General features: G+C 56.3%; 4 protein-coding genes across 4 annotated transcripts; 2 read left to right on the top strand and 2 right to left on the bottom strand.

The window, feature by feature from the left end:
• Nucleotides 1-909: 909 nt before the first annotated feature.
• On the bottom strand, nucleotides 910-2,526 carry ColSpa_01142 (uncharacterized protein; the record flags this gene model as incomplete). The annotated part of the gene is made up of 3 exons (XM_049267354.1): nucleotides 910-956; nucleotides 1,008-1,151; nucleotides 1,206-2,526. The coding sequence occupies 3 exons, from the start codon at nucleotides 2,524-2,526 to the stop codon at nucleotides 910-912; spliced, it is 1,512 nt and encodes a 503-aa protein (XP_049123311.1).
• Nucleotides 2,527-6,918: 4,392 nt separating this feature from the next.
• On the top strand, nucleotides 6,919-9,406 carry ColSpa_01141 (centromere protein I; the record flags this gene model as incomplete). Its single annotated transcript, XM_049267353.1, has 7 exons — nucleotides 6,919-6,997; nucleotides 7,051-7,426; nucleotides 7,617-7,725; nucleotides 7,771-7,947; nucleotides 8,006-8,269; nucleotides 8,316-8,433; nucleotides 8,490-9,406. The coding sequence occupies 7 exons, from the start codon at nucleotides 6,919-6,921 to the stop codon at nucleotides 9,404-9,406; spliced, it is 2,040 nt and encodes a 679-aa protein (XP_049123310.1).
• A 604-nt stretch (nucleotides 9,407-10,010) lies between these two features.
• ColSpa_01140 (ABC transporter domain-containing protein) lies at nucleotides 10,011-11,023 on the bottom strand (the record flags this gene model as incomplete). Its single annotated transcript, XM_049267352.1, has 2 exons — nucleotides 10,011-10,840; nucleotides 11,002-11,023. 2 exons carry the CDS (start codon nucleotides 11,021-11,023, stop codon nucleotides 10,011-10,013), a joined length of 852 nt encoding a protein of 283 aa, XP_049123309.1.
• A 550-nt stretch (nucleotides 11,024-11,573) lies between these two features.
• Nucleotides 11,574-13,322, top strand: ColSpa_01139 (DNA polymerase subunit delta-2; the record flags this gene model as incomplete). The annotated part of the gene is made up of 4 exons (XM_049267351.1): nucleotides 11,574-11,617; nucleotides 11,720-12,035; nucleotides 12,088-13,027; nucleotides 13,105-13,322. The coding sequence occupies 4 exons, from the start codon at nucleotides 11,574-11,576 to the stop codon at nucleotides 13,320-13,322; spliced, it is 1,518 nt and encodes a 505-aa protein (XP_049123308.1).
• Between the last annotated feature and the right edge of the window lie 312 nt (nucleotides 13,323-13,634).

The following is a 13,634-nucleotide window of genomic DNA, read 5'->3' as shown; positions in this document are numbered from 1 at the left end:
AAGGCGAAGACTTCAAATCTGTCCACCGCCGGGTGGGAGAACGAAAGAGGTGCCAAGTCTCTAGCTGTAAGCACCATGTGATTAAAGCCTGCTTGGAATAGTTGGAGCCCAACCTGAGGACCCTGGATGCGAGTGATAGCCAGAGATGTGTTCATTTGCTGGTGTTCCCCTGGGATCATTCTCAGGTACTTCTTCACCCCTGTTCCTCAACAACGTTTTGACGGTTATAATTTAAGGCCATCGCACCAGCTAGTAACAGTCGTGAGAAGACGAGTTGCTGACGAATCACGCATGCGGCTTGCTGCTCGGATGATGACCAATGTAAGGCGGATAAGGTCAGGCCAAAACTCAAACCGAGGAGAAAAGTCAACTGACATGAGGGCTTACGGCAGGACAGTATCGAAGCGACTACTGTCAATGATGGGTGGTCATGATAGGTGCCACGATTGCCCCCTCATGTACCCGTGTCAGACATGGTCAGCAAAGCTAAGGAGCGCGATTGGGCGCTGTGCTTACTGTCCCACAGCCCATGTCTGAAGTTGCAGTAGGGGATGATGACCCTGCTGCTGGATTGTGAATTTGTGCTGATATTTGAGACGCAATTCAATGTGTAGGCTTCTTCCAAAACAAGAATGCGTTGGCGGCTGGCACCGATGTAACCACCGTGCCTGAATTTTAAGTATGAGCCACCAGTATTCCCCAGCTTGGGATTAACATGGACCGAACCAAGATTCCAGCATGAGAGAGGGGCCTGGTGGTTGGTGCCTCTGACTCCGCTGCCTGCCAGATCAACTGAGCAGCTCCGAGGCCACCAAAGATTGCTTGAGCCTGAAGATTGCAGGATGGTGCATCCTGGCCTGTAAGAGTATTCGTTGACTGTGTGATGTTTACACACGAGTGCTTTTCGGCTCAAACCTTCCGCCAAACGTCCTTGTATCTCGCCCATTCCCGGAAACCTTCAAAGCCAAATTAGAAACATCGGCACGAGTTGCTGGCCTTGCACTTACCCAGGGACCGAAACCCAGCCTCGCCTCCCCTAACGCCGTCGATAAACATCTGCCGCATGCCTTGCTCGGCCAGCAGCTTGACGCACGTGTCGAGCAACCTAATGATAACCGAGTCTCGGCTGTTTACCATCTCAGGATGGTCATCTGGGTTGGTGTGAGCGAAGGACGCTGCCAGGATCTTCTAGCTTAGTCACAAACCTATGATGCAAATGCATGTTACACCCCCAACATCGGGCCCAATGGTCGTTGCCCACGGAAGATCATTACCGGCTGGACTCCCGGAGTTGGGAATGTAGGTCAAGGCGATGGCCACAATAGTGTTGCCCTCCAAGCCAAGGAGGATATCCTCAATGTGTGGCGTGCCATCCAATACGTAGTACTGGTCGTACCACCCCATGTTATCCTTGCGGGCCGCGTCTCGGCCGACGATATCCAAGACCTGGTGGTACTCGATCATGCCACATCGCCTGAAAGTCAGTCCAGCTGACGAGAAGCTCTTCACTGGCATATCGTCAAACCTAAGAAGCCAATCCGAAACCTCCAGCCCTTGACCGGGCTGAGCGCCGTTCATCTGCCAACCCCGACGTGAAAACCAGTCTATCGAAAAGAAATCTGAAGGCACACCATAAAGAAGACGCGGAAAAGCTGAGCCAAGTTGCAGTCGATTGACGCCCCGTGTCCTCTGCAGTTGTTTGAGCGCATGGTCGTGAAGACTTAGCCCAACTCCTCTCCCGCGATACGAACTTTTCACAATCAGGACGGCCAATGAACCGAGCAGATTATCTTGACCTCCATCGGGATACGTAGTGTATGTGGCGCAAAAGCCTATGATTTGCTTCTTCTCCGGTTCCCGCACAACGTAGTGCCTGGAAAAGCCATCTCGTTGGAGGAGCAGGACAAGTGCGTACTGCGGAAGGTGATATTTGGGCGGAAGACATTCTGTCCAAAGTTGATGAATGGGTGTCATGTCGATGCCGCAAGCTTCGACTGCCCATGTTTGTGGCGCGATGACGAGGTTTTGTAAGGGAACTGCGTGTCCCGCAGTTGGTCGAGCGTCCCCGAAGATGATTGAAGCGGCAACTTCGAGTTCCGATGGCAGATAACCGGCGATCTGCACAATTGTAGCAAAATGGTCAATGAGAAGGTTGTGAGCTTGCAGGTTGCAGCACGCCACTACAATCTGAGGGCGCTCGTCTGCCATTGTTCGCGCAGCGTCGGCCAAGTCGATTTGAGAGACATCGTCGTCCAAGTGAGCCCCTGATACGACGAAGACGATGGCTTTGGCTCTCTTGATAAACTCGAAATGGATATTAGTGATGCCCCCTCGTTTCGTGTATGGAACGTGCCGGACTAGTGGATGCCGCGAGGCGATGGCACGGCCCAACGGTTCAAAGGGATCCTTGCCATTGTCTGCGAGTCTGTTGTGAGGGACAACGACGGGCGTGAGGAGTACAATAATGTCGTCTTCTGAAAGAATCCTGTTCAAGGGAATGCAGTCTTGCCGGTCCCACAACAACATGGCGGGGAGGCTTCGCGTGGATTTTGGGCTATTCCTGGACGGAGCATGGCAGTCGATCTGCATTTCTGGGGAATATCTCATGGCGGAGATTTAAGAGTGCGGTTCCTTTCAGCTCATTACTATACAGAGTCAGCACGTGGTTACACAAACTAGCTTTGTGTAAGTAGAGTAAGCACTGGATAGGGATTAAAGGGTTTAGAACTTACCAGGCGAGCAATAAACCCATGCAGACAAGAATGAGACGAGTCCAAGGCCACTCTTTCCATACAAAGGCCCACCTGGACAGACGGACCCGGCAGAGAAGAGCCGTACAGACTTGGCGATGTGGCAAATGGGCTAGGATTTCCAGTTCATACGAAATGGCACTGCCGATAAGAAATACGTGGCAGGCTGGCAGGCATGAAGCATATGAAGGGATTTCAGACGGTTGGTGTCAGACACGGACTAAGGCAAGAAGTCCGGATTCAACGTGATGAGGTGTGTTGCCGTCGAGTGGAGCTGTAACAGCTGTGAAGACGAAGAGAAGTGTCGTTGGTTGTTTGGTTTCTGATGTGCAAAGTCGTATGCTGTTCTTGATGGACACGGGGGGGAAGCGCTATGAATACGACATTAGCTAAACTACAGCCGGGAAAGTCTGAAGGGAAGAGCAAGACTAAATGTTAAGCAGATGCATCTTCGGAAAGAAACAAGACTGGTTGCACCTACCGTGGCCGGCTAGTAGCATGCGAGAGTGTAAAAGACAATGGGTTCGACACAGATCTTTATCCTGATAGGTGTGGGAGAGAATGCATCAGGGCAGCAGCACGGAGTGGGGTGTGCGGCAGAGGCAACCGGTCGAGCGAACAGGGCCAGCCCGCCAGGTTGGACAGAATATGGAGACAAATGAGCAAAGGTTAGAGATGAAAATCTTGAATGGGGATATGCACGGAGGCATCATCAGCGGGATGCATAACTCGAGTGTGCCGAGTTTGAGCAACGGTGTATGTAAGAGCGAGTAAGGTAAGGTAGGACAAGAGGTGAGCAGACGAGCAGCAGCGGCTAATGTCGAAGGGCTTCCACGCCTCTCACCGTGGGTGGTGGGTCTTGGTGGCAGCAAGTTAATCAAATCAAGGGCCCTGCGGTTCCTGGTTTGGTCTGGGGCACATCCGTCTGACTGATACAATCAATGACAGATTGGTCGAAGGTGTGCGAGCGTGCGTAACCGTATGTGTGTGTACCCATGGAATGAGGAATGGTGGATGGTGGGAGGAAAGGATGAATGGATGGATGGATCCCAATGTAACCGGCGCGGTACGCAGCGGCAACACCTCCGTCATCCTAGCTTTGGAAGCTGGGGGGGTGCAAAAGCGGAATAATGAGGGACAGACCGTTTTTACCTCGATACTAGGTATGCTGACCACCGGGGCGAGCCATGCAGCTGCTACCGGGCAACACTAGGGTTGGAGGCACGAGGTTACACAAAGCTTCTGCAGACGAAATTGGCGTCCAGCGTCCGTATGGCGTAGAAACACTGAGGTATCCGGAAGGTGAGGTGAGATGGGTAAGCAGATGCAGACGCCACCACACGGCGGCCGGAGGTGTGACACAGAGCCAAGGCCATGACAGACGATAGATGAGCTTCACGACACTAGGCCCTCGAGCGGCCTAAGAAACCCCCACGGCTGAGGATGAAGATGGCTTGGTTAGCCAGGGTCGGAGGCAGGACGGGGTGAAGAGCATGTCCAAGTTGTTGTGACACCAGCTTCAATGCCTTCTAGATCCGGGCATGCGAGGCGGCCACTTGGAGCGCGCTTCTGGATTCTCCGACATTTTCCCATCATCCATGGCCACGGCCTTGGGGCTCTCAACCAACAATGGCCCGGGTAGGCCCGCTGCAATGAAGAGGCGAGGAAAAAGAGGAGGCCAACGGACTAGGCCTCAGGGTTGTGTTTGTGCTTGTCAGGGTATGGAAAATAGGGTTTGCCGGGAGAATCGTACCGATAAAACGACGGGTGAGGAACAGTCAGTACAACAGGGGAATTGTCAAAGGCTCGCTCGGTTCGTCCGTGTCTGCTGCTGTGGAGACACCGGGCCGCGCGACTGATAATGATATGTGAGGGGGAAAAAAGAGAATGGCGCACGGCGGCCGCTCATTGATTTGCCAGACACACCGAAAGACGTGTCGAGGAAACAGAGCAACAGCCAGGTTGGATCTTCAGCAACATGATTAAGAGCACTGATACAGCGGACCTGGCGGCGGCGGCGGCGTCGTCGGTGATGAATCGGGGAAATCCAAGACCAGGACGGAAGAGAAGAGACAATACCTCGATCGACAACAATCGAGTAAGCTTGAGGTCAGAAGTAGAAGCACGGATGACCTCCCGCAGCAGCAAGTGGAGGCCGGATGAAGTGTCGGGTTGATGTGATGGGCCGAAGATGGTAGAAGGATTCAGACGAGGCATTTGTTAGCCAGCTTGTGGAACAACGGGCAGAGATAGCAAGAAGAAAGCAGGTGAGCCGCCTAGCGTCTCGTCTCGGTCAGCCAGGTTGGCCAATCCCAAAGTTGGTGTGCTTGTGCAGTATGCCCAACGTTGGGAGTTGCAGATGTTTCGGGGCCATCATGTCAATGAGACAAGACTGACGGACCACGGTGAGGAATGACCTGGCCCAAGGTGAAGGAGGTTGCGAACTGGAGCCCTTGGTCACGGAACGGGGGCCCCCGGCAAGGTTCATTCGGCATGGCACCTACTACCATAGTACTAGGCATGGCATGTAACCTATGGTGGGTGGGTGTGGGCACGGGCGCTTGACTCGAACACAAACTCGCAAAAAAGAGGTACGTTGTGCCTGTAGTGTGTACCTGGATTCCACAAAGTTGCCTCGTCGGAGTGCGGCAAGGACTCCCCTCCGCAAGATGCATTTCTTCTTGACGAGGCAGTCCAAAGAGAGTCCACCAAGACGCCGTCACCTCTGGTCTTGGTGAGCCTCGAAGCCCGCAAGCCAGAAAAGGCAATGGGAATTGGCTGCCGTCGACGAGCACGAGGCATGACCTCCCTCTCTGCCTTACACATTGTACGCGCAGATGGGGGTCCACCTTTCTCCCGGCCACCGCCATTGCCAATTGCGCTCTGTGCGACCCCAGATGCGACGATGAATGACACCTTCCTGCCGCTTTGTCGCTGTCGTGCATTGGCTACTGCATTGTATCGATTTTTACTCTCCTGGAATTCCAAACAGAGACCTGGGACTCGATCCCCCTAATCCGGAGAAGGTACGTAGAGGAATAAAGGAAGAAGAAGTAGCTCTCGCGCCGAAGCGTCATCCCCCCCCCCCCCCTTTGGATCGGCTAGGTACGACCCCCAACACCGTTGCTCCTCTTGGTTGGCGGCATACACCGCCCGCCTAATTACCGCTGCATCTCACATCTCACATGAGTGAGTTCTTCTTTGGATCCCCAAACTAGTTCCCGGCCTTGGATCATCAGCCTGACTGAATGAGCTCTTGAGCCAACCATGGCGGCCAAGACGGCATACGCGCTCCTTACGGCCCGAAGGTCTGCCAAGCCTGCGGCAACCAGCAATTGGACGCTGGGAATCCGGTGAGCATCGCTGCCCCAGTGTCCGTGGACATGACAATCATCTTTTCCCACATACTACTCCGTACCCGTTGCTGTGTGCCGCCCGCAATGACGAACCGCCTTCGTCTTACAGTTCGGGGTCTGCTGTCTGATGGTGTCGAATGTCTGAAGATGACCTACACGACCTCCACGCCAACCACAACTCCTTCCACCACGCGCAACAATGGTGAGACCCTCGGAATATGAGGTGCTACGGCCCTATCCGCTGGCTTGCGATTTACTTGCCCGCCAAACCAACAGCGATATAAGGAACGACCCAGGGGCCTCGTCTCGCTTCGCCTAATCGCTCACCGAGATCCGTCCGCCGATACCTCCCTCTTTTGGACTCGTTTGTACTGGTTGCCGCTGACGGAGAAACCCCACAAGAATCCTATCCGCACACGCATAGCTATACTGACGCTGCTCCGGTCCTTGCATCTGCATCCATTCTAGCGAAACGCTGAGGTTGGAGCTTGCTCCGGCCTGCGACCGAAGTGTGGGGCTCCACCCGGCCGCTACCTAGGTACTGTACTGTTTACCTTACCACCTCAGCGATGGGATGACAGGGTGACGAAGTGCGTGCACGGTCCATCTTTTCCGGTCTGGACGCGCTCACCTGGTCTCCAACTCCGACGCGTCCATCAACCACGACGGGACGGATCGGGATCATTGTCGTTGTCGGGGCATCACGACGCTGCGCCCCGCCTGCACCATCACATGTCGTCGTATCACGCCTGACCCAACAATAGAGTCGTTGGAGACCGTTCATGTCCTTGGCTTGACAAGTGCCGGCCAGCATGGCTTCACCCACTGGTGATATGTCCGTCGACGGAGGCACTGAAGACATCCATCTCTTGATCGAGGACGTGGTTGAGGGTGAGTCGCAACTTGGAAACCTATGCCTTCCGTGATAATGACACAGCCTTCAGCCTCCAAGCTACCGTCCAAACGGCGAGCTACCAGCATCAAGCCTACCGTGGAAAAAATTACGTCTTTCGCCTATCACAGAGGACTGCTACCCGAGCCCCTGAGCGAACTTATCGACCTGCTGACCAGGCCCAACCACCTGGACCAGGCAAGCCTGAATGCGTTGTTGAAGAATTTGTACCCCGCGACTCGGCTATCCAAGGATGCTGTTTTGAGGGTGGTCGGATGTCTGGGGCATGGTGAACTGAAACCTTCGCTGGCCCTGCAATCGAATATCCTCAAATGGTTGATTATGGTCTACCATGTCATTGAGAAGCCAGCTTTATTGTCGCAGGCATACGCCGTGTTGTTCAATCTTCTCGACACGGCTGCCATTCGGTCAGCACCCCGCCCACTGCGTAATGGAAGGGGCTAACGCGAACCAGACCGCAACTGTGTCATTTACTTGCCCTAATAACGCGCCGGAAACACGTCCGGCCCTTTAGGATTCAAGCAGTGTAGATGGCCTCTTGTTTACCCTGCGATTTCACTTGATGCTAACCTTACGTCTCAGACTCAATCTTTCCAGGAACACAGGCAACGACCCGGCCTTGACAGGGCTTTTGAGGGTCTACAAAGACTACTACCCCGAAATCATTGTCAGCGATGCATTGCGAGGCAGGGCATCGGCCTTCAAGGTAAGAGGTAACGCACTCCCAAAGAAGCCCATCTGACGCTTGCAGCATCCTGACACGGAATGGCGGGAGAGGCTTGACCAGATCCAAAGAGACCACTCGCAGCGCGCTGCGGAGACCGCCGGCCAGCCTCGGAACGGCTTCAGTGTCAATCACCTAGCTCTGAAGGTGCGCGGTGGCAAAGCATCCCATCTTCCTTCCGTCCATACTTCAGAGGCTACAGAGGTGAGATAGATCAACGGAAAACGTCAACACTCAAATTGGAGACTCACCGTCACAACAGAATTCCGTCACTTTGGAAGAGATCGACAGTGCCGATCGCTTTGCTCAGTCAGTCGAAAAGATTGAGCTACCAAACCAACTGGCAGCTGTGTTGGCGGATCCATTGCTTCAAAAGTTCATTGCCTTGAAGAAAGATGATGCAGCTTCGAAACGTGTCGTCCATTGGATAGACGCCGCTCTCGAAGACGTCCTCAACGGCAACGCCGACGGCAAGCTGTTTAGGGAAACAATGGAGATTCTTGCGGAATATGTGTCGCGCGTCAAGGTGAGTGTTTGCGTATCCCTTGTTTTGGGCTTGTCTGATTGTACAGGAAACCCCATATGTCCTCTTGAACTTCTTTGCCAAACTCTTCACGACATGGAACGGCATGGACGCCCGAGACCCTATCATGAGCATTCTTCAGTACGCGCCGCTGGTGTCGTTTGAAGGTGGGTGTTTCAGGACCATCCCCTCAAGTGCTCGCTGACCGCAAAACGCACAACAGAACTGTACAACTTCATCCTCGAGCCCCTGGAAAAATGCCTCCCCCCTACGCCTGACTCCCAGCTGGCTCTTCTCGGGCTCTATCAGAATATCATCCGCCGCTGGACTTTTGTTCTGCGCTCCCTCGACCAGATACCCAAGGATGCACCCGTCAGCGCCTTTTACGACGTCATGGAGCATGCAAGCATCATTGCCCTCAACCTTGTCCAAGCCTCCCCAAGCGTTGCCGTCCACGGCGGCGTGCTCGACCTCTACGAACAAGCCGCCGCTAGCATATCAGACCCAATCCTCCAGCCCCTGCTCCGCATCGCCAACCCGCCGGCCCAGCTCATCTACCTCCTCTTTTTCAGCCACTCCCTCGCCAATGTGTCGCGCCTGTGCACCGTCCTGGCCACGTACAAGAAGGGATTCGAGACGGCCATGTCTAGGCGCCAGCCGACTACATACGCCCCAAGCTACGTGAACCATTTCAATGGGTTCCTCATGGACATCTGCAACTGCCTCTGGCGCGGCAAGGCCTTCAACGACGGTGACAAGAATGCGCTGGGCTGTCTCAACGCCCGCCCAGTCACCCTGCGCCTGCAGAGGTACGTCGAAGATCTGGGCATGGATCTCGCGCTGCCGACTCTGTTTGGATTCTCATACTCGCCGTTGCTGAGCTTCCAGGCCATCGAGTGCATCCGCGAGCTCGAGGACCGTGAGCAGGCCGCAAACGATGACGCCATCTCCACGCGGCACGCAGGGCCCGTTACTGCCAACAGTTTGGCTAGGTTGGCCGAAGCGCGGGGCCTGCGCATTACGTGGTCGGAGTATAGAATCATCGTACTGCGGGCGCTGGAGAGCAAGGGCCTGGGCGGCATCCCGGCGTTGATGAAGAATACGATGAAGGTGCTCATGAGCTCAAAAAGCGTTGCTTAGGGAAAAGCTTCGCGCAGGCTCTGCTAGGCAATGAGCTTATTACCGGCCTGGGACGGAAATAGTCGTGATACCCCCTTGGAGAAGAGATCCGTAGCATCAAGTACATTTGTATTTCCGGCGTTCGACATCTAAGTCTCTGTCTAGTTGAGTCGACAGTGTTCCTCCACCCGATGTAAACCCCCCCCCCTTTGGTTGAAGACTAGGGTATCTCTAAAGCCGTGGAATCCTAAAAGAAAACAAGCCACCCATGTGGTATGCCCATTGTTGAACAGGTCCATGCAACCAAACGCCGCCGAGATGGCCAGTTGAGAGTGCCCTCCCTCTCTATTCTTCTCTTCTTTTTTGCGTCCGCTTGCCTCTATTCATTCATGAAGCTTTCCTGATATCGTCGTGGTACAAGTTGAAAGACACACCCGTATGGGGTTGACCCAATCATCATCTCATGTTGAAGCAAAAAAACAAAACAAGAAACATCAACGCCGTCCCGAATGCAGTTGAGTGCCGTAGACGCCGTTTTCCCACGCCGGATCCAAGGAAACAATGCAACATGTCGAACCGGATGACCCACAACTACGGCCGCAAGAGAGTGCATCTCTCGATGGCTTTATTTCAGCTTGTCAGACTCGTCGCCGTAGCCTCCATACCCGCCGGCGGAATACGTCTTGCCCTCGGACTCGACGCGCGACTGCGACCTCGGCCCACGGTCCTTCAGGTCCTGGCGCAGCCATCCCAGCACCAGCTCGCCGAGCGTGCTGTTCCCGGTACCACCCTCGACGCCCGCGATGAACTTGCCCGCCGTGTCCCACTCGCGGACGGTGCCGAGGTGCATGTGGACGAGGTGCGTCGGCCAGCCGGCGAGGTTGTCGAGGATGTGGGTCGCGTAGACGATGGTGCAGTCCCGGATCTCCGTCTCGCGGCGCAGCCAGCCCAGAAACTCGGCGCGGCTGAGCACGTCGAGGTCGACGGTGATTTCGTCGAGCAGAAGAATGGTCCAGGGGCGGATGAGGCCCATGGCGAGCTGGACGCGGCGGCGCTCGCCGTCGGAGACGGCGTGCATGCGCCAGGCGGTGTCGATGTCGAGGACGGAGACGAGCTCGTCGCGGCGGTCCGGGTAGGCGTCGCCGCCGACGGAGCGGAGGAGCTCAACGACGCCGATGTCGGTGCGGACGATGGGGTTCAGGACCCATTCGAGGCCGAGGTAGGTGACGCCCTCAAGCCCTTCCTTGAAGGGATCGACGCCGGCGATGGAGATGCCGCCCTGCGGGGCGAGGCGCTTGCCGGCGAGGAGGCGGAGGAGAGTGGTCTTGCCGGCGCCGTTGGCGCCGATGAGGAGGGTGCGCGAGCGCGAGGGCACCGAGAGCGAGATGTTGTTGAGACCGGAGGTGGAGCCCTGGAAGTTGTAGCTGAGGTTGGTCACCTCGATGGTGGGGGTTTCTGAACCATTGTGGGCGTTGTGAGAGGGTTCGACGGTGCGTGAGGAGGTAGGCCAGGAAGGGTGTCAAGAGGGAAGAAGAGAGTGAAGGTATGAGATGCGGTTGTGAGGAAGGAAATTTTATAGAGCACCTAAGAGGGGGGAAAGCAGTCAAGCATCACACCGCCCGCGACTGAAGGCGTCATGACCTGAGCCGACGGCCGCCGGCGGATACCATGGGAGGTCTGGGATGGCCTGGCTAGCAGGGCAGTCGAACACGCGCACGCGCACTCCTGGTTGGTTTACTAGGGACCTTGATCCTATCAGCATTGCACCAGCAGCATCCTGCCCTGCCCAGCCGGGTTGGCCAAGAAAAAATAGTGCCCCTCATTCTCGTTCCAGAGAGGGGATGGTGCACTAGACTGATCGCACGAGGACGGGCAAAGCAACCCCGCCATCGGTGGCTGGACCAGTACCTGAGCCGATCCACCGGGCCGCCCAAGCACCGCGGAATGGCAACACAAGCCACAGCGGGCGGACAGGGAAGACGGGACCCCTCCCGCCCCAACCCCATTTACGCCAAAATTCGCGACTTTTCCAGCCCCAAGTTCGTTCGACGCGTCGGATACATGCGGCATCGTATTCCAGCTTCAACACTTGCCACAGCCATTGACACCGCATGAGAGCTTCTCTGACCTCGGCAACGGCACAACAATAGTTTCCAGTCACCGCAGAACTCAGCAGTCGATCGAAGAAATGGTGACCCTCGAAGAAGCCACCGCGCTTCTGCAAAAGCCGGCGTAAGTCCCAGAACCCCTCGTCTCTCTCTCCCCCGCTTCATCAACTGCTCCAATCTGAGAGGAAGACACCAAAAATCTGACATGTCTTTCCCCTACCCGCAGCGACGCAGCCGCAGCCTCCTCGACCCTCGTTCGCGCCCCCTCGCACTACAAACCCCTCAACACCTTCGCCCTGCCAAAAGAACGCTCGTACCAGCAGCAGTATGCCGACGTCTACTTCCTGCGTCTCACCTCCATCCGGCCCGCCGTTGATGCCGCCGCCGCCGAGGCCTGGGACGGCACCGTCATCGGCGGCGAGGAGGCCAAGCACGTGGACCGTGTTCTTGACGTCCGCCAGGGCGAGCTCTGCTGGGTGACGGGCACCGTCTACATGGACATGGCGCTGAAGCCGAACATCCTCGAGGACGTATCCAAGGATGTACGTCTGTCGCATCCGTACGCAGCAGACCACAACTGACTAGACCGCGCAGCGCTGGATCTCGGCCCCCATCTCCACGGACCGCTACTACTCGGGCGACGATAAAGACATGATCATGCTCGAGGACGACTCAGGTCGCATCCGCCTCGTCGGCGACATCCTCAAGTCCATTCACCTCGTCACCGGCACAATCATCGGCGTCATGGGCTCCGAGAATGCAAACGGCGAGCTCGAGGTCATCGATGTCAAGTTCCCAGACCTCGCCCCGCAACCGTCCCGCTGGACCCTCACCGATAGACCCTCGGAAGACCACGACATGTCCGGCACCTCCACGCCTTCCCAACGGCCCTCGTCGAAAATCGCCATCGTCTCGGGCCTCTCCTTCTCCGGCTTCGACGCCTCCTACGCCCTCGAGCTCTCCCTCCTCCTCGAATTCCTCCTTGGCGAGGCCCTCGCCCCTGCAACTCAATCCTCCGAACTCGCCCACATTTCTCGCCTCATCATTGCAGGAAACTCCATCAACTCCTCCACCTCCACCGCGAACCCGGCTCTGAAGACGGCGCCCGACAACAACGCCACCGGCAAAAAGACGGCGGCTAACAAGAAGTACGGCTACGACGCCAGCGCCTACAACCCCCTCCCCAGCCAGCTCTTTGACGACTTCCTCGCCGACCTGCTCCCCTCCATCCCCGTTACCCTCATGCCCGGCGCCGAGGACCCTGCCAACGCGAGCTACCCGCAGCAGCCCATCCACTCGGCCATGTTCCCGCGCTCGCGGCCCTACTGCGCGGCCCCCGGCGCCAAGGAGCCCGGCTGGTTCGACACCACGACGAACCCCTGGGAGGGCGAGGTCGACGGTTGGAGGGTCCTCGGCACCGGCGGCCAGAACGTCGACGACGTCTTCAAGTACGTCGACAGCGACGACCGGCTCGGCATGATGGAGGCCATGTGCAGGTGGCGCTGCAGCGCGCCCACTGCGCCGGATACGCTTTGTGAGCAGCCCCCTTTCCTCTCCTGAAACATCCCGAGACGCCTGCTAACTTCCACCGAGGGGCCTACCCTTTCCAAGATGACGACCCCTTCGTCATGAAGGACGCCCCCCACCTCTACTTTGTCGGCTGCCAGCCCGAATTCTCCACCAAGGTCATCGAGGGTGGCGACGGCCAGCAGGTCCGACTCATCACCGTGCCGTCCTTTGCGGAGACCAAAGAGCTGGTCCTGGTGGACACGGAAACGCTGGAGGTCTCCAAGGTCAAGATCACCGCGGCAGCCGCGGCAGCATCGTGATGCGCAAGGTGGGGATTGGGCGAAAAAGAGAGAGCGCGTTATTGAGCATCAACAAGGTCATGATTTGATATACCCCCCTGAGCTATGGAATGGAAATAAAGTCGCAGTCATCTAAACTCGAAGAGTGAGTATGAATGCTACCTAACGAATAGGTTCTGAATAAAATGAAAAGCTTTCGCGTAAGGATGCTCCGAGATCCCCGATGCCTGTTGCTGAGACGTTCGGTATGAGATTCCCCTGTCCAACCTCAAGATACGAAAAGACCGAATGTGGTCATCGTTCGACCCCGAAATCTCCTACCACCATGTGCAC

Source organism: Colletotrichum spaethianum, assembly GCF_022836535.1.
Source record: "Colletotrichum spaethianum MAFF 239500 DNA, contig02, whole genome shotgun sequence".
Classification (NCBI taxonomy): domain Eukaryota; kingdom Fungi; phylum Ascomycota; class Sordariomycetes; order Glomerellales; family Glomerellaceae; genus Colletotrichum; species Colletotrichum spaethianum.
This window is presented reverse-complemented; position numbering and strand designations above follow the sequence as displayed.